The sequence below is a fragment of the Oncorhynchus nerka genome, linkage group LG16 (genome assembly GCF_034236695.1).
Source record: "Oncorhynchus nerka isolate Pitt River linkage group LG16, Oner_Uvic_2.0, whole genome shotgun sequence".
NCBI classification, from domain to species: domain Eukaryota; kingdom Metazoa; phylum Chordata; class Actinopteri; order Salmoniformes; family Salmonidae; genus Oncorhynchus; species Oncorhynchus nerka.
In genome coordinates, this window is record NC_088411.1 from 8,220,918 (window position 1) to 8,240,386 (window position 19,469).

The window sequence follows — 19,469 nt, forward strand, 5'->3', positions numbered from 1 at the left end:
CAAAGGGGGAGACACTCTAGACCCAAACTGTTACAGACCTATATCTATCCTACCCTGCCTCTCTAAAGACAAGTTAACAAACAGATCATCGACCATTTCGAATCCCACCGTACCTTCTCCGCAATAGAAATCTGATTTACGAGCTGGTCATGACTGCATCTCAGCCACATTAAAGGTCCTAAACAATATCATAACCGCCATCGATAAAAGGCAGTACTGTGCAGCCGTCTTCATCGACCTGGCCAAGGCTTTTGACTCTGTCAATCACCTCATTCTTATCAGCAGACTCAACAGCCTTGGTTTCTCAAATGACTGCCTCGCCTGGTTCACCAACTACTTTTCAGATAGAGTTCAGTGTGCCAAATCGGAGTGCCTGTTGTAGGGGACCTATGGCAGTCTCTATGGGGGTGCCACAGGGTTCAATTCTCGGGCCGACTCTTTTCTCTGTATATATCAATGATGTTACTCTTGCTGCTGGTTATTCTCTGATCCACCTCTACGCAGACGAAGCCATTCTGTAGACATCTGGCCCTTCTTTGGACACTGTGCTAATAAACCTCCAAACGAGCTTCAATGCCATACAACACTCCTTCCGTGGCCTCCAACCGCACTTAAACGCTAGTAAAACTAAGTGCATGCTCTTCAACCGATTGCTGCCCGCACCCTCTCGCCCGACTAGCATCACTACTCTGGACGGTTCTCACTTAGAATATGTGGACAACTACAAATACCTAGGTGTCTGGTTAGACTGTAAACTCTCCTTCCAGACTCAGATTAAGCATCTCCAATCCCAAAATAAATCTAGAATCGGCCTCCTATTTCTCAACGCAGCAACCTTCACTCATGCTGCCAAACATACCCTCGTAAAACTGACTGTCCTACCGATCCTTGACTTCGGCGATGTCATTTACAAAATAGCCTCCAACACTCTACTCTGCAAATTGGATGTAGTCTATCACAGTGCCATCCATTTTGTCACCAAAGCCTCATATACTACCCACCACTGCGACCTGTATGCTCTCGTTGGAATGGCCCTCACTACATATTCATCGCCAAACCCACTGGCTCCAGGTCATCTATAAGTCTATTCTTGGTAAAGCCCAGCCTTACCTCAGCTCACTGGTCACCATAGCAACACCCACCCGTAGCACGCACTCCAGCAGGTATATTTCACTGGTCACCCCCAAAGCCATAACTTCCTTTGGCCGCCTTTCTTTACTTCCAGATCTCTGCTAACACTGACTGGAATGAATTGCAAAAATCACAGAAGCAGGTGTCACGGCAGATTTCCTCCTCTTAAGAGGTGAAACAAGTATCGGACCAATACGCAGCGTGGTAGGTGTCCATGGTTTTTAATAAGAAAAACTAAACATGAACACAAATACAAAATAATAAAGTGAACTGGCAACGAAACAGTCCAGTGTGGCAAAAACACTGACACAGGAAACAATCACCCACAAAATACCCAAAGAACATGGCTGCCTAAATATGGTTGCCAATCAGAGACAACGAGAAACACCTGCCTCTGATTGAGAACCAATCTAGGCAGGAGACTCTAGTAGCTCGGGACAGGCGAGGCGCACTGTAGGCCTGGTACGTGGTGCCAACACTGGTGGTACTGGGCCGAGGACACACACCTCAGGGCGAGTGCGGGGAGGAGAAACAGGGATTACTGGCCTCTGGACACGCACAGGAAGCCTGGTGCGGGGGGCTGCCACCGGAAAGCTGGTGCGTGTAGGTGGCACTGGATAGACCGGACCGTGCAGGCGCACTGGAGCTCTTGAGCACCGAGCCTGCCCAATCTTACCTGGCTCGATGCCCACTCTAGCCTGGCCGATCCGAGGAGCTGGAATGTACCGCACCGGGCTATGCACCCGCACTGGAGACACTGTGCACTCCACAGCATAACACGGTGCCTGCCAGGTCTCTCTCGCTCTCCGGTAAGCACAGGAAGTTGCCGCAGGTCTCCTACCTGGCTTCGCCATACTCCCTGTGTGCCCCCCCAAGAAATTTTAGGGGCTGACTCTCGGGCTTCCTACCGCGCCGCTGTGCTCGTTTCTCCAACTCCATTCTCCTATAACCCTCCTCGCACTGCTCCAGCGAATCCCAGGCGGGCTTCGGCACTCTCCCTGGGTCGACCGCCCACCTGTCTATCTCTTCCCAATTTGTATAGTCCAGATTCTGCTCCCAAGTCCAATAATCCTGACATCGCTGCTCCTCCTGCCGCTGCCTGTCACCACGCTGCTTGGTCCTGTTTTGGTGGGTGATTCTGTCACGGCAGATTTCCTCCTCTTCCTCTGAAGAGGTGAAACAAGGATCGGACCAATACGCAGCGTGGTAGGTGTCCATGGTTTTTAATAAGAAAAACTAAACATGAACACAAATACAAAATAATAAAGTGAACTGGCAACGAAACAGTCCCGTGTGGCACAAACACTGACACAGGAAACAATCACCCACAAAATACCCAAAGAACATGGCTGCCTAAATATGGTTCCCAATTAGAGACAACGATAAACACCTGCCTCTGATTGAGAACCAATCTAGGCAACCATAGACTTACATAAACACCTAGAATGAACACAACCCCATAAATCTACAAAAAACCCTAGACAGTATAAACACCCTAGATGAGACAAAAACCATACATCACCCATGTCACACCCTGGCCTAACCAAAATAATAAAGAAAACAAAGATAACTAAGGCCAGGGCGTGACAGCAAAAGTCTTATATCTCCCTCTCTAACTTTAAGCATCAGCTGTCAGAGCAGCTTACCGATCACTGTACCTGTACACAGCCAATCTGTAAATAGCACACCCAACAACCTCATCCCCATATTGTTACTTATCCTCTTGCTCTTTTGCACCCCAGTATCTCTACTTGCACATCATCATCTGCACATCTATCCTCCATGGCTTATTTATTGCCTTACCTCCCTAACTCTTCTACATTTGCACACACTGTACATATATTTTTCTATTGTATAATTGACTGTACGTTTGTTTATGTTTAACTCTGTGCTGTTGTTTTTGTCGCACTGCTTTGCTTTATCTTGGCCAGGTCGCAGTTGTAAATGACAACTTGTTCTCAACTGTCCTAAATAAAGGTGAAAAAAAGGCTTGATGATAGATAGGCTGTGATGGCTGAGGCTAGTATTACTTTGACTTTTCTGAGTTGGCCACCGATAGTATTTAGTCAAAGGCCTCATACATTTACTTTATCTGTTACAGTGCAAGCCCTGGTGTCTGAGTGATGAGCAGTGATATCGTGGTTTCAGGACAGCTTTTAGTGGTACGTGGGTAAGCTGTTTGTTCACCTGCACCGGCCCGCAATTGCTAATAGCCCATCCACAACTGCCAACTATATGTGATAAAGTGAAAATCTGAGGCTGGCAAAACAACCCTAACCCGCTAATATAGAAAATGCACTGTAGCCTACAGTCAGAGACAGCAGAACATTTTTTTACAGGTGGTGCAGTATTTTGTTTGCGTAACTTAGATATGTTTCTTTATCATTTCTGATTTTTTTGTAGGCTATTTCGAGAGCTTGGGACTATACGGTTCTATCTGCATTTTTGTTAAAAAAATGTCTCGGGAGCTCTATGGGTAATGTCTTCAACCTCATTGCTTGTTTTCTTCTCTAACTTGCACTGTTAAACGTGGGACATATATAGACAGGTCTGTGTCCTACCAAATCGTGTCCAATCAATTGAATTACTTACAGGTGGACTCCAATCAAGTTGTAGACACATCTCAAGGATAATCAATGGAAATGTACCTGAGGATGTAGGATGGATGTAGGATGGATTTGCTATGAGACTCGAAATTGAGCTCAGGTGCATCCTGATATGGGAGGTGCCCAAGAACCTGATGGTCACTCTGACAGAGCTCCAGAGTTCCCCTGTGGAGATGGGAGAACCTTTCAGAAGGACCGGTTTGGTATGTGTGTAGGAGTAGAGTAACTCCTCCGTGTGTATTGTTTATTTTCCCTGTGTGTGGCGACCTTGTTTGGGCATATTCCCACTCATGTTGTTGTTGAGTTGGGACTTTCGGAATAAACTATTGTGCCATTGGGACTTCCTTGCTCTCCTGCTCCTGATTCCTGCACCTCCCTCCTTCAAGGAGGCACTTAACAAATGTGTTTAGATTGTTGAGGATGATTATTTTTTAAATCCATTTTAGAATAAGGCTGTAACGTAACATGTGAAAAAAGTCAAGGGGCCTGAATTACTTTCCAAAGGCACTGTATGTTGCCCTAGAAGACTAAATAAACCCTTGCTCACCAGAATGTCATAAATCGATAGAATGAATGCTTCATCTTGTTAAGTTCTCTCTCATCTCTGCTTCTTTCGAGGAGCAAAGAAGTTTAGGCACAGAGGATAAAATGCAATAACCGTCCAAAAGAACGGAAAATGTTTTCTGTGCAAAATGTCATCAGTTTGACCAGTTGAAAGGAAATAGAAAGCTGTGAAAATGACCCAACATGTTTCTGATAAGATTTCAGTTTGGGTTGGATGCATATTTTACGTGGTTGAAATACCACTTTTTATGGTGCTGATAGAGATAGCACCTCTACAGATGTCCCTAACATTCTCTCAAATGCTGAAAGAAAGAAATCATATTTCTTCACTCCTGTTCCCGAGTCAAAATATACATTTGTGACCCACAACCTGGATTCGGTCCTATGTAGCAACATTTTAAATAGCGTGTTTTACATTGGATAAAAGTAGAGACTCGGAGCTAGAAAATGGTATATTGTTCACTGCAGTTGAGGAACAATGGGAAAGTAATTCTGCTTCGAAAGTTGATACACTTGTTACCCCACTTTTGAGAAAATGGCCTTTGAATACTTTGGTACACCTACTGGAGAGCCCTTCTTTGTCTACACTCATTCAGCATCGTTCACACCCTCTTAAGCTTTAGCGCCACCCCATCTCTTTAAGGATTCACTTGTGAATCCATGTGTTAAACAGAGTGAGTAATGTAGTTAACAACCAAATATTTCATGACTAAAAGTAGTAGCCTACAGGAAGGAAAAGCTCCAGGTAAAAATACATATATATCCTAACCTGACTTTGGTGCAGGTCAAATTGTTGTTCTTCACATTACTGTCTCTGGTAAACACAGACTAAATGAAATAAAATCTAAGTTTATTTGTTACATGCGCAAGATACAGAAGGTGTAAACGGTACAGTGAAATGGGTACTTGCATATTTACATAGTAGCAATATCAAAAACAAAAAGTGTCTAGATAATTATTAGCTGACATTTACCCAGACACACTTGTCTAAATTGATGGGTCATGTGAAAGAAATGCTGTAACCACCCCCCAGCCACATCTAGCTAAGTGGATGGGTCAATATTGTCTAGACATGCACACATGTTCATGAAATACAATAGATGCCCGTAATCTGCGGTAGAAAGGATTATCAACACATACTGAGCATTTCACGTTAGACAGAAGCATGCTACATGGCAGACCAATCCAAACTCATCTCCCGGCATGTCCAGCCCATCCATTAGCGCAGCCAATCATGGCGAGCGGGAAGATTCCTGTCTTTTTCAGTGGCTAAACCAACTCGGCTCGTAATTTAACAATTGTATTCGTATTTACAGAGGGAATACAAGTTTGTTATTAAGGCACATGAAAGTTCACAAGTTCTAAAAGGTATTTCTGCCAAAAAAACGCATTTTGATTTAAAAAAATTAAAAGACGTTCAAATGCCTCTCCTGTGAAGTAGTGACGTGCGACATACGGCTTCTTGAAACTGGTCACATTTGGTATATAATGTTACTGCAAGAAATGCTTAATTCTGCAGGCTATGTGAAAGGTTACAGCCCTAAAGTCAGTGTCTAGATTTCAGTTTCCCATCTGAACAGTAAGCAACAGTTCCCTTGATGTGCCATAGGCCTATTTGAAAGCCCTGTCTTGTGACTGTCGATTCTGTATAGCACCTCACAATAATCACACACAAACAACATAGCCAGCACTGCTATCATACTATTTTACCACTTCACCAAATCTTTTGCAAACATTACTTTCACGGCCCTGCCTTCTCATTATTTTCACCTCTCCATTTCGTAGCTTTTCTCTTACTGAATTAAACTCTGACATTGTCCCATTTGCCTCAGTGGATCAACATAGACTTTTTCTGCCCTTTCCCAAAAGCACTGAAGCTTATACTCTTATGCACTAATGCCAGATAGCCTGAAAACAATTAAAGATAAATGTCAATGTAGACTCTAGATAAAATTGCACAAGAATTTTACATTTGTATTTTTTATATATTGTTTTCTCTCTTCAAGCTGCCCACCACACACCCACCCTTCATCCACACAATATTTTATGATCCTAAACCTGCCCTCCCCGTGGATATAACCAGGGGACATGAGTCAACCCGCGCATCACTAACAGTTTTGACCCACTTCTGCCTCAACTGATTCACCTCGACTTAGCTACAGATGTCATTAGAACATTACCTCAAGGTTAATGTTTATGGTAGTTCTAAGTAGGAGGGGAAGGTGTATGGGGTTAGGGTTTGACTTTGGCCAACGGTATGTGGGTCGGGTTAAGGTTAGAGGTCACGGTCAGGACTGACTATTGAACCATGGGCCTGTCCTGAGGAGAAGCAGAAAAAAACGCAAAGGACATGCAGCCCTATGCTCCACATGGAGTAAATAGGCTTAAGTAAGTCAGAACTGACCTGTTGTGGCTGTCCTCGGGGTCGTGCAGCGTTGCGTCGATGCCACTGTCCGTCTCCACATCCTCGTGCATCTCTGGCTGGACTAGGGCTCCCGAGTCTTCGTCGGTGAACATCTCACACTCGCTGTAGGTGCTCTCCGAGCCCAGGTAGGCACTATCCGTCACCTCGTTCTGCTACAGGAAGGAAATAGGAACATTTTAGTAATCTTATTAGGTCAAGTTGGGAATCCTCCACAATAGTGGTCCAAAGTATCTGGGACAGAGAGAGAGTTAAGTGGACATCGTTTAAATTGAGAAATCATTAACACGTGACTAAAAATAGCAGTATGAGGGCTGGTACAGTAGCTGATATGTGGATGGACTGTATGTATTAGCTAACAAAGAGTAAACACACCCAGTTGAGAGGTGATGACTACATACTGTAGGCTGTATTGTATACTAGTTTGATTGTTACACCCTATTTTTTTCCTAGCTGTAACTTTGCTGACAGACTTGCTGACAAACAGGTAAAAAACCTTACTTGACACCCAACATCATAACACGGTCATAACCATGTCACAATAGCTTACACAACTTTTGTCATTACACAGTCTTGACACATTTTTACCTGTTGTGACATACACTACATGACCAAAAATATGTGAACATCGCGCAAGCCATTTTAGCCTTTGAATGCTTAAGGTGCCACGCAGATGTGCAAGATCAGGAACAGGCCTCATACCTTGCGTTGGTCAACGTGTGAAGCTGGGCACAGTGAGCAGTTTGACAAGGCTACTGATATTCCCTGGGGTTGGTTAAAATAAAAAATAACTTGCAGGTCATTGACTGTCAACACAATTACATGCTTAGTTCAACACTGAAGGAGAGAAAGCATCAGTTGTACATCTGCATGGCTTGCTGTTTGGGGTTTTAAGCTGGGTTTCTGTATAGCACTTTGTGACATCGGCTGATGTAAAAACAGGTTTTATAAATACATTTGATTGTTTGATCAGTTGTCACAAAAGATGAGGTATTTTCATAAGGAAGAAAGTCATTTGAGCAAAACATTTTAGTGAATCTGTGATTCGTAACGTTTGAATACATTTGCTAACCAATGCATGATACATTTGGATCGGTTTTGGATCTGCGGAACGATGCAGCCGTATCTTAAACATTTGAATCGTCACAAGCATACAATGTAGGTCAATATTTGAATTACATATAATGCATTCATAAGGAATTCAGACCCCTTCCCTTTTCCACATTTTGTTATGTTAGAGCCTTATTCTAAAATTGGCTCACTAAATACTGTTTTGCCCCACTGTAAATACTGTATTTTATACCCCATAGAAAATCTTTGGAGGGAGTTGAAAGTCCGTGTTGCCCAGAAACAGCCCCAAAACATCACTGCTCTAGAGGAGATCTGCATGGAGGAATGGGCCAAAATACCAGCAACAGTGTGTGAAAACCTTGTGAAGACTTACAGAAAACGTTTGACCTCTGTCATTGCCAACAAAGGGTATATAACAAAGTATTGAGATAAACTTTTGTTATTGACCAAATGCTTATTTTCCACCATAATTTGCAAATAAATTCATTAATTTATTAATCATACAATGTGATTTTCTGGATTTTTTTTTTCATTTTGTCTGTCATAGTTGAAGTGTACCTATGATGAAAATTACAGGCCTCTTTCATCTTTTTAAGTGGGAGAACTTGCACAATTGGTGGCTGACTAAATACTTTTTTGCCCCACTGTACATATGAGATGAGTAATGCAACATATGTAAACCTTATAAAGTGGCATTATTAAAGTGACTAGTGGCCCATTTATTAAAGTGGCCAATGATTTCAAGTTGGTATGTAGGCAGCAGCCTCTCTGTTAGTGATGGCTGTTTAACAGTCTGATGGCCTTGAGATAGAAGCTGTTTTTCAGTCTCTCGGTCCCAGCTTTGATGCACCGGTACTGACCTTACCTTCTGGATGGTAGCGGGATGAACAGACAGTGGCTCGGGTGGTTGTTGTCCTTGATTATATATTTTATTTAACCTTTATTTAACTAGGCAAGTCAGTTAAGAACAACTTCTTATTCACAATGACAGCCTACCCTGGACAAACCCTAACTTGTACGACGCTGGGCCAATTGTGCTCCGCCCTATGGGACTTCCAATCACGGCCGGTTGTGATACAGCATGGAATCGAACCAGGGTCTGTAGTACCGCCTATAGCACTGAGATCCAGTGCCTTAGACCGGTGCGCCACTTGGGTCGGGAGCCCGAATGGCGCAGGGTTTTTGAGACTGCACTTGAAGAAACTTTCAAAGTAATGATTGTCGTTTCTCTTTGCTTATTTCAGCTGTTTCTTCCATAATATGGACTTGTTTCTTTTAACCAAATAGGGATATCTTCTGTATACCACCCCTACCTTGTCACAACACAACTGACTGGCTCAAACGCATTAATTAAGGAGGAAAGAAATTCCACAAATTAACTTTCAACAAGGCACACCTGTTAATTGAAATCCATTCCAGGTGACTACCACATGAAGCGTGCCAAGAGTGTGCCAAGAGTGTGCAAAGCTGTCATCAAGGCAAAGGGTGGCTACTTTGAAGAATTTGTTTAACACTTTTTTGGTTACTACATGATTCCATATATGTTATGTCTTCACTATTATTCTACAATGTAGAAAATTGTAAAAAAATAAATAAAAAAAAACATTGAATGAGTAGGTGTGTCCAAACTTTTGATTTTTCAATAGAAGAACATGAAAAATGGTTCCGTACTAGAATGTTGGTTACTTTTGGTACTTCTGTGAAAATGTATCTCACAGATCAACTCTGTCCATCAACGCAGCTGCTGTCCCCCTACAGCACGAGGCGTGCACCGTGTGTGTTCTACTTACTAATTCCTAGCCTGCACTGGGAGTCTAAGTAAGCTGCATCATGTTAGCTCCCTACTCATGCTGCACAGAAATTAACACAATTGAATAATGCGACAAGGCATGTCTACATTTTGAAACTGAATTACTGTTTGCAAAACGATGTGCATGCATGCTACAACACTTTGCAATGCTTGAAGATAATTAGCTTACAACTGAAACTAACATCAATTCACTACCTGTAGTACTTTGTTTGTGATGATACGCAAACCATAACGCAAAATATTCTGATTTCAAAGCTGATTGCCACCAAAAACACTCTCCATCACATCTCTCCATCAGCCAAAGATTATCTATTGAACAGTCAGTGTATGTGAATAGTGCTCAGACGGGCAGCACCGTTTGTAATTCATTATAGGTCATATTTTATAGAAATCTGGATATTACTTTAAGCCAACCCTTTTAATGTCACAGTGTAATATCATCAATCATAGACAGTTAATGAGTAACAAAAGAGTAGCCTATTTTCAGAGGAGACCATATTTACAATTTAACTGTTGCCAATGGCACTTAAAAGCCAATTAAAGCAACGTCCAAACAGCAGTCGGAGAAGACAAAGTCGCTGGATTTATTTTGTGCCAAAGTGAGGCTTTTAATTTAGAAGTTTAAGAATTGATACAGCTGCTGAAACCTTACAATATATATTCTGAACAAAAATATAAACGCAACATGTAAAGTGTTGGTCTCATGAGCTGAAGTAAAAGAATCCAGAAGTTTTCCATAAGCACCAAAAGCTTTTCCTCTCAAATGTTGTGCACAAATTTGTTTACATTCCTGTTAGAGAGCATTTCTCCTTTGCCAAGATTATTCATCCACCTTAAATGTGTGGCAAATAAATTAGCTAATTAAACAGCATGATCATTACACAGGTGCACCTTGTGCTGGGGGACGATATAAGACCACTAAAATGTTCAGTTTTGTTACAGAACACAATGTCACAGATGTCTCAAGTTTTGAGGGAGAGTGCAATAGGCATGCTGAATGCAGGAATGTCCACCAGATCTGTTACCAGAAAATGTTATGTTAATTTCAATGTCGTTTTAAAGAATTTGGCAGTACGTCCAACCGGCCTCACAACTGCAGACCACGTGTATGGCATAGTGTGTGTGGGCAAGCGGTTTGCCGATGTCAACGTTGTGAATAGAGTTCCCCCGGGTGGCAGTGGGATTGTGTCATGGGCAGGCATAACCTACAGACAACAAATACAATTGAATTTTATCAATGGCAATTTGAATACACAGAGATACCGTGACGAGATCCTGAGGCCCATTGCCGTGCCATTCATCCGCCGTCATCACCTCATGTTTCAGCATGATAATGCACGGCCCCATGTCGCAAGGATCTGTACACAATTCCTGAAAAAAAAGTGCCAGTTCTTCCATGTCCTGCATACTCACCAAACATGTCACCCATTGAGCATATTTGTGATGCTCTGGATCGACGTGTGCGACAGCGTGTTCCAGTTCCCGCCAATATCCATCAACTTCGCACAGTCATTGAAGAAAAGTGGGACAACATTCCTTAACCACAATCAACAGCCTGATCAACTCAATGCGAAGGAGAGGTGTTGCACTGCATGAGTCAAATACTGGTCACACCAGATATGGACTGTATTTCTGATCCACTCCCCTACTTTAAAAAAAAAAGTATCTGTGACCAACAGATGCATATCCGTATTCCAAGTCATGTGAAATCCATAGATTAGGGCCACATTTATTTATTTCAATTGACTGATTTCCTTATATGAACCTGGTAAAATTATAACATTAAATTATTTGTTCAGTATAAAAAAAAACTAAATCACATTAATTACTACCAGCACACATATCAATAAAGGTGCCACACATGCTTTTAAGCATAAATACAAACTGGGATATAAACATGTACGTCCCACGGGATAAGCTACCGCATTACCATTCATTAAGTATGCTCTCAATGCACCCCATTTCCAATAAACAAGGATAACAATGTAAGCATCTACATTGAAGCTTAACCCTCACGATTTAATTGTCAAAAATGATTACATCACATTTGTACTTCCTGATCATAAATACATGAATAAAGTTATATACTGGGCAACACACAACAATAGGTTTAGCACGCACAAACCAATTGACGGCGTGCGACCGCAAACTCACATATGTCTCCTCTCGTTTGCATTTCATAAACAATCAATACATTGCTAAACCCACATTATAATCAATAAACATTGTCTGGTTAATTATAAAAACTTAAACTTAGGTGACCGAGGACATAAGGACAATAGTCAAAGAGCCTCCCCTACCGGTCTGTGTGGAGCTCCAGGAGGAACCGGGCCCAGAGGGCTGTCCACCATTCCCAAAACCATTATGTCTGCCTAGGGCTCACATGTAGGAAGACTGGCCTGTCATGAGACCTTCTCAAAAGGGATGGACTCTGTAGACTGAAAAGAGTCCGAAGGGCAGGGGAAGGAAACGGTATAGCATACAGTACCTCAACTACCAGCCAAACTACTCCTCTCACTGAATTTGATGGTCAAAATATCACATGAAATAGAGGGTTTCAATGACTCTAGTTCCTGGTCGAATTTGACAGGGTGAATCATTAAGCCCCCCTTCTACCAGTCTTTATAGGCTTATATGATTGGACGAAGAATGCCATATACTGTATGTACATAGCCATAAACTGACTTGCTGTTTACTTATTTATTTTACTCACCGTTTACCTTAAGGAGACAAAACCAGCATGACGTAAGCCTAGAGATTAAACCCTTTGCCTGGGGAGGAGGCTGAGGAGAGGGGGCTGGATTGGCTGTGTTAATGCACCTCTAGGCTTAGAGAAAAGGCCACAAGAAGAGGTTAGGTCACAATGGCTATGTACTGACAGAGAGATATTCTCTCACAATGACAGGTGGAAACCACACACTGTCTGGGTGTTTGTTTGAGAGCGGGAAGGCAAAGGAAGAGGAAAAGTAGGTGGGGTCTTTGGTTTCTCAAGGCAAGCAGGCCCTCCACCCAGCTACCTCACTTCTCCTGTTTTGAGAGCCAAGAACAGCGTGGCTATTGAAAGAGGAACCTTCAATGCTCGGACCCCAGGGGGATGAAACGAGTTAAGGGACACAGGTGTGGCAACGACTTCACTAGCACCAACCCCCAACTATCCAATTCAGCTACTGCTATTTCCTAGGGCAGATTTTTTATTTTATGTATACTGTAGAGATACAGCAGTTCATGATTAGTTCAATGTTATGGAGAGGACAGACCCGATTTCTGTAACGCCCTTCACTGTGTTTTTGTGGAGGTGTGTGCAATAACTATAGGTAGGGTAGGGTGTCCATACTCTACCCAGAGTGGGTGAAAACAAGCTTTCGTGATGACATTTCACTTGGTGAATACATTTTACAAAGACAAATTATTCATGTTCTGAATCGTTCCATGGGGTCTTTCTCTAACATTTAATTAACAGTATATGCCGGATTTCGTAACACAATACATCCTATAATGAGCACAGAGCGCCGTTGACAGAGCGGTGGCGCTTTCTTGCAGCAACTTTTGAGGACTTTACATGTTGTGGTGTTCGTTTTCAAAGTAGTTTTTCCGGGTTGCAAAAAGCTTAATTACCATGAAATGAGCTGAATTAAATGTAAAAGCCTTTGAAAATAAAAAGCTGGCAGGTAGCCTTCATTCTCGCACAGCATCCGGCCTAGCTGACGTGATGCTGTGCAATTCTTCTTATTTCTGACCACTTTTTCTGTCATAATTTTGGCCATCCTACAAGGGTAAAAACGGCAACTTTTGAACAGATTATGATAGAGACATGAGGTTTGTTAGAGGATTATGTACACAATTAACGTATTACTTTACCCATTGGTCAAAACAGGTGTTATTTGGACTTTCTAAGTAAGGACCTATAAAATCTGTTAGATTTTTTTCCTAAATTATGTTTAAGGAAAATATGAATCACTGATACATTTTGTCTTACGATAATATTGGTCAGAGTCATACATTTTCCAATAAGTTCAATACATTTAGTCGATCTCCTAGGTTCAACAAATGTTTAAATATTGTTGAATTCCGTTTTAATGTCAGGATTTCATAATTCCGTCCATATTCTCCTCATCGTGTAGGTATTATTGGTTTAATAATAATCAAAGTCCATTTAAAAAAGGCGTTGGACTTGATTCAACATGTCAACAAGTTAATAGTGATGGGGGGGGGGATGATAGTTACATATCGAGATATTACTGCATGTTTGACGATATGTTTGACACTATTATTTTTGTGATAGTTGGCTGTACCTGCACTAAAACTTCCTTCATAGCTTTTTCTCCATCTTCTATTTAAATAGGGAGCCTATTTGTTTTCCACACTTTTATTTCCATAACTGATTTTAACTAGTTTTCTAATGGCTCACTCTTGTCCCTTTGCAGCAGACATATGGTGAGCAATATGTTTGGAACATGATGAGAGAGCCAAGCCTATGGGTTCGTAGCTTCAACCCCGCAGCACACACACACCAATTGATTTATGGACTGCTGAATGTATATATATTTTTTCTCTTGCTTTGTTTGCTCTTTTCAGTATTACTGTATGTCTATCTCTGATAACCTACCCAGGGAAGGGTTGAAAATAGCCCATATATGTAGCTAAGGCTAAAAATAAGGAAATAAGGTTAATGAAATCAATAACTTGCTAACATCAGATAACATTCATATTTTAGCCATTTCTGAGACTCACTTAGATAATTCATTTGATGATACAGCAGTAGCAATACAAGGATATAATATCGATAGAAAAGACAGAAATGCTTATGGGGGAGGTGTTGCTGTATATATTTCGAGCCATATCCCTGTCATGCTTAGAGAAGATCTTGTAATCAAGGGTTATTGAAGTGTTGTGGTTGCAGGTTCACTGGCACATCTAAAACCTTTTCTTTTGGGGTGTTGCTATAGGCCACCAGGTGCAAACAGTCAGTATCTAAATAATATGTGTGAAATGCTTGATAGTGTATGTGATGTAAATAGAGGGGTTTACTTTCTTGGGGATCTGAATATTGACTGGTTTTCATCAAGCTGTCCACTCAAGAGGAAGCTTCTTACTGTAACCAATGCCTGTAATCTGGTTCAGGTTATTAATTAACCTACCAGGGTGTTTACAAACACTACAGGAACAAGATCATCCACATGTATTGATCACATTTGTACTAATACTGTAGAACTTAGTTCTAAAGCTGCATCCATACCCATTGGATGCAGTGATCCCAATATAGTGGCTATATCCAGGAAAGCCAAAGTTCCAACAGCTGGGCCTAAAATAGTGTATAAGAGATCATTCAAAATATTTTCCCTGACTCTTATGTAGATGATGTTACAAATATTTGGTGGTCTGATGTGATTAATGAGGAGCATCCTGATGCTGCACTTGATGAATTTATGAAATTGCTTTTTCCAATTATTTATAAACATGCAACTGTTAATTAAGAAACAGACTGTTAGAACTGTTAAGGCTCCATGGATTAATGAGGAATTGAAAAACTGTATGGTTGAAAGAGATGGGGCAAAAGGAGTGGCTAAAAAGTCTGACTGGCTTACTTACTGCAAATTGAGAAATTATGTGACTAAACCCGACAAAAAAAAGAAGAAACTGTATTATGAAGCCAAGAACAATGATATAAAGAATGATGGGAAAGAAACGTTGGAGTACTTTAAATCAAATTATGGGCAGAAAGACAAATTCAACTCCATCTTTCATCAAATCAGATGACAAAACCATTTGATGTTGCCAATTATTTTAATGATTATTTAATTGGCAAAGTGGGCAAACTTAGGCAAGAAATGCCAACAACGACCAGTGAGAAAAAGTATTAATGCATAAAAAAAACAAATCATGAAAGAAAAGCATTGCAAGTTTGAATTTTTAAAAGTTAGTGTGGGAGAGGTGTAAAAATGATTGTTATCGATCAATAATGACAAACCTCCTGGCATTGACAACTTAGATAGAAAGCTACAGAGGATGGTGGCTGACTCTATAGCCACTCCTATCTGTCATATTTTTAATCTGAGCCTTGAGGAAAGTCTATGTCCACTGGAGGGAAGCCAAAGTAATTCCGCTACCCAAGAGTGGTAAAGTGGCCTTTAAATGATTCTAACAGCAGACCAAGAAGCTTGCCACCAGCTCTTAGCAAAAAATTGTGTTTAACCAAATACAATGTTATTTCTCTGTAAACAAATTAACAAATGACTGATGATTGGTTGAAATAAATTAAAAAGAAGAAGATTGTGGGAGCTGTAGTGTTAGATTTCAGTGAAGCCTTTGATATTATTGACCCTAACCTGTTGTTGAAAAAACGTATATGTTATGGCTTTTCAACCTCTGCCATATCGTGGGTTCAGAGCTATCGATTTAAAGGAACTCAAAGGATTTTCTTTAATGGAAGCTTCTCAAATGTCAAACATGTCAAGTGTGGTGTACCACAGGGCAGCTCTCTAGGCCCTCTACTCTTTTCTATTTTTACAAATGAACTGCCATTGGCATTAAACACAGCATATGTGTCCATGTATAATGCTGATTCAAACATATAAGCATCAGCAACCACACCTAATGAAGTAACTGAAACCATTAACAAAGAGTTGCAGTCTGTTTTGTCATGGGCAATAAACTGATCCTGAACATCTCTAAAACTAAGAGCATTGACTTTGGTACAAATCATTCCTTAAGATTTAGACCTCAGCTAAATCTGGAAATGAACGGTATGGCGGCTGTTGAACAAGTTGAGAAGACTAAATTACTTGGCGTTACCTTAGATTGTAAACTGTCATGGTCAAAACATATACAGTTGGAGTCGGAAGTTTACATACACCTTAGCCAAATACATTAAAACTCAGTTTTTCACAATTCCTGGCATTTAATCCTAGTAAAAATTACCTTATGATCACCACTTAATTTTAAGAATGTGAAATGTCAGAATAATAGCAGAGAGAATGATTTATTTCAGCTTTTATTTCCTTCATCACATTCCCAGTGGGTCAGAAGTTTACATACACTCAATTAGTATTTGGTAGCATTGCCTTTAAATTGTTTACTTGGGTCAAATGTTTCGGGAAGCCTTCCACAACAACAAGTTGGGTGAATTTTGGCTAATTCCTCCTGACAGAGCTGGTGTAACTGAGTCAGGTTTGCAGGCTTCTTCACTCGCACACGCTTTTTCAGTTCTGCCTACAAATGTTCTCTAGGATTGAGGTCAGGGCTTTGTGATGGCCACTCCAATACCTTGACTTTGTTGTCCTTAAGCCATTTTTCCACAACTTTGGAAGTATGCTTGGGGTCGTTGTCCATTTGGAAGACCCATTTGCGACCAAGCTCTAACTTCCTGACTGTCTTGAGATGTTGCTTCAATATATCCACATAATGTTCCTGCCTCATGACGCCATCTATTTTGTGAAGTGCACCAGTCCCTCCTGCAGCAAAGCACCCCCACAACATGATGCTGCCGCTTCACAGTTGGGATGGTGTTCATCGGCTTCCAAGCCTCCCCCTTTTCCTCCAAACATAACGATGGTCATTATGGCTGAACAGACATTTCTCCAAAAAGTACAATCTTTGTCCCCATGTGCAGTTGCAAACCGTAGTCTGGCTTTGGAGCCATATTCCTTGCTGAGCGGCCTTTCAGGTTATGTTGATATAGGACTTGTTTTACTGTGGATATAGATACTTATGTACCTGCTTCCTCCAGCATCTTCACAAGGTCCTTTGCTATTGTTCTGGGGTTGATTTGCACTTTTCGCACCAAAGTACGTACATCTCTAAGAGACCGAGCACGTCTCCTTCCTGAGCGGTATGACGGCTGCGTGGTCCCATGGTGTTGATACTTGCATACTATTGTTTGTACAGATGAACGTGGTACCTTCAGGCGTTTAGAAATTGCTCCCAAGGATGAACCAGACTTGTGGAGGTCTACAATATTTTTTCTGAGGTCTTGGCTGATTTCTTTTGATTTTCCCATGATGTTAAGCAAAGAGGCACTGAGTTTGAAGGTAGGCCTTGAAATACATCCCCACAGGTACACCTCCAATTGACTCAAATGATGTCAATTAGCCTATCAGAAGCTTCTAAAGCCATGACATAATTTTCTGGAATTTTCCAAGCTGTTTAAAGGCACAGTCAACTTAGTGTCTGTGAACCTTTGACCCACTGGAATAGTGATACTGTGAATTATAAGTGAAATAATCTGTCTGTAAACAATTTTGTGTAAAATGACTTGTGTCACGCACAAAGTAGATGTCCTAACCGACCTGCCAAAACTATAGTTTGTTAACAAGAAATTTGTGGAGTGGTTGAAAAACAAGTTTTAATGACTACAACCTAAGCGTATGTAAACTTCCAACTTCAACTGTAGATTCAATGGTTGTAAAGATGGGGAAAGGCCTGTCCTTCATAAAGAGATGCTCTGCTTTTTTGACACCACACTCCAAAAAGCAAGTTCTGCAGGCTCTAGTTTTATCTAATCTTGATTATTGTCCAGTCATGTGCTCCAGTGCTGAAAGGAAAGACTTAGTTAAGCTGCACGTTCTGCTCTTCATTGTAATCAGAGGACTGATATAAATACTATGCAAGCCAGTCTCTCTTGGCTAAGAGTTGAGGAGAGACTGAATGCATTACTTCATCTTTTTATAAAAGACAAGCCACCAGGGTTCTTTTCACAGTCCCCAAATCCAAAACAAAATTCAAGAAAGTGTACAGTATTATATAGAGCCCTTATTGCATGGAACTTCCTTCATTCGCATTCTGCTCAAATAAACAGCAAACCTGCTTCCAAAAAACAGACAAAGCAACACCTCAATGCACAACGCCTCTCCCCTATTTGACCTAGTTTGTGTGTATGCATTGATATGTAGGCTTCGTGTGCCTTTTACATTTTTTTTTATGTAGTTCTATCCTTGAGCAGTTCTTGTCTATTGATGTTTTGTATTATTTCATTCTGTATTATGTTTCAAGTTTTGTGTGGACCCCGAGAAAGAATAGATGCTGCTTTTGCAATAGCTAATGGGGATCCTAATAAAATACCAAATACATCTAATGGCAAAAAAAATCACAGCATCAAACCGCAATACAGTGCATGCGGAAAGAATTCAAACCCCTTGACTTTTCCCAAAAAACTTACGTTACAGCCTTATTCTAAAATGGATTAAAAAATGTCTTCCCTGTCATGTATTGTCATATTATGTCTTGTTCCTGTTCTTTCTCTTCACTCTGTCTCCCTCTGCTGGTCGTATTAGGTTACCTTCTCTTTCTCTCCTCCTCCAGCTGTTCCTCATCTCCTCTAACTACCTCGTTCACCCTTTTCCCACCTGTTCCCTTTTTCCCTCTGATTAGGTCTCTATTTCTCTCTCTGTTCCTGCTTCTTTCTTTGTCAGATTCTCGTTTGAGTTTCTCATGCCAGAACCAAACTATCGTCTCGTTTGCTTCACCCTTGTCCCGTCCTGTCGGAATCTGCCTGGCAAGTGCATCCTGTACTCAGCTAACTGTCTTATCGTTGGTACTGTGTCCAGTTCATCTGATGCTACGTGAGATCAGGTACCACTGTTCGACCCGCGCCTACCCAGAGAGACCTGCAGCCTGTCGCCGCTAACCCAGCTATTCTCCTCTGCTGCTAAGAAGGGGGCTCTTTTGTAATTATCAGAAGGACTTTTTGTTTCATTTGTCGCCCTCTCTGCGGGTTGTCTATTTTTCCATTATCTACATCTGAAGAGGATCTATGTCTTCCCTGTGTTTACATTAAAGGACTCTGTTTTTGTTAAACCGCTTTTGGGTCCTCACTCAAGTGCATAACATTCCCCTCATCAATCTACACACAATACCCCAATAATATGAA

At 41.2% G+C, this 19,469-nt stretch overlaps 1 protein-coding gene across 1 annotated transcript in view; it reads right to left on the minus strand.

Annotated features, from left to right (window-relative positions):
• LOC115143972 (rab11 family-interacting protein 3-like) overlaps nucleotides 1–19,469 on the minus strand; it is a 104,513-nt gene that overhangs the window by 54,778 nt on the left and 30,266 nt on the right. Inside the window, exon 4 of the mRNA XM_029684483.2 lies at nucleotides 6,706–6,878. Within this exon, the coding sequence (XP_029540343.2) occupies nucleotides 6,706–6,878 (173 nt within the window). The remainder of the gene's footprint in view (nucleotides 1–6,705; nucleotides 6,879–19,469) is intronic.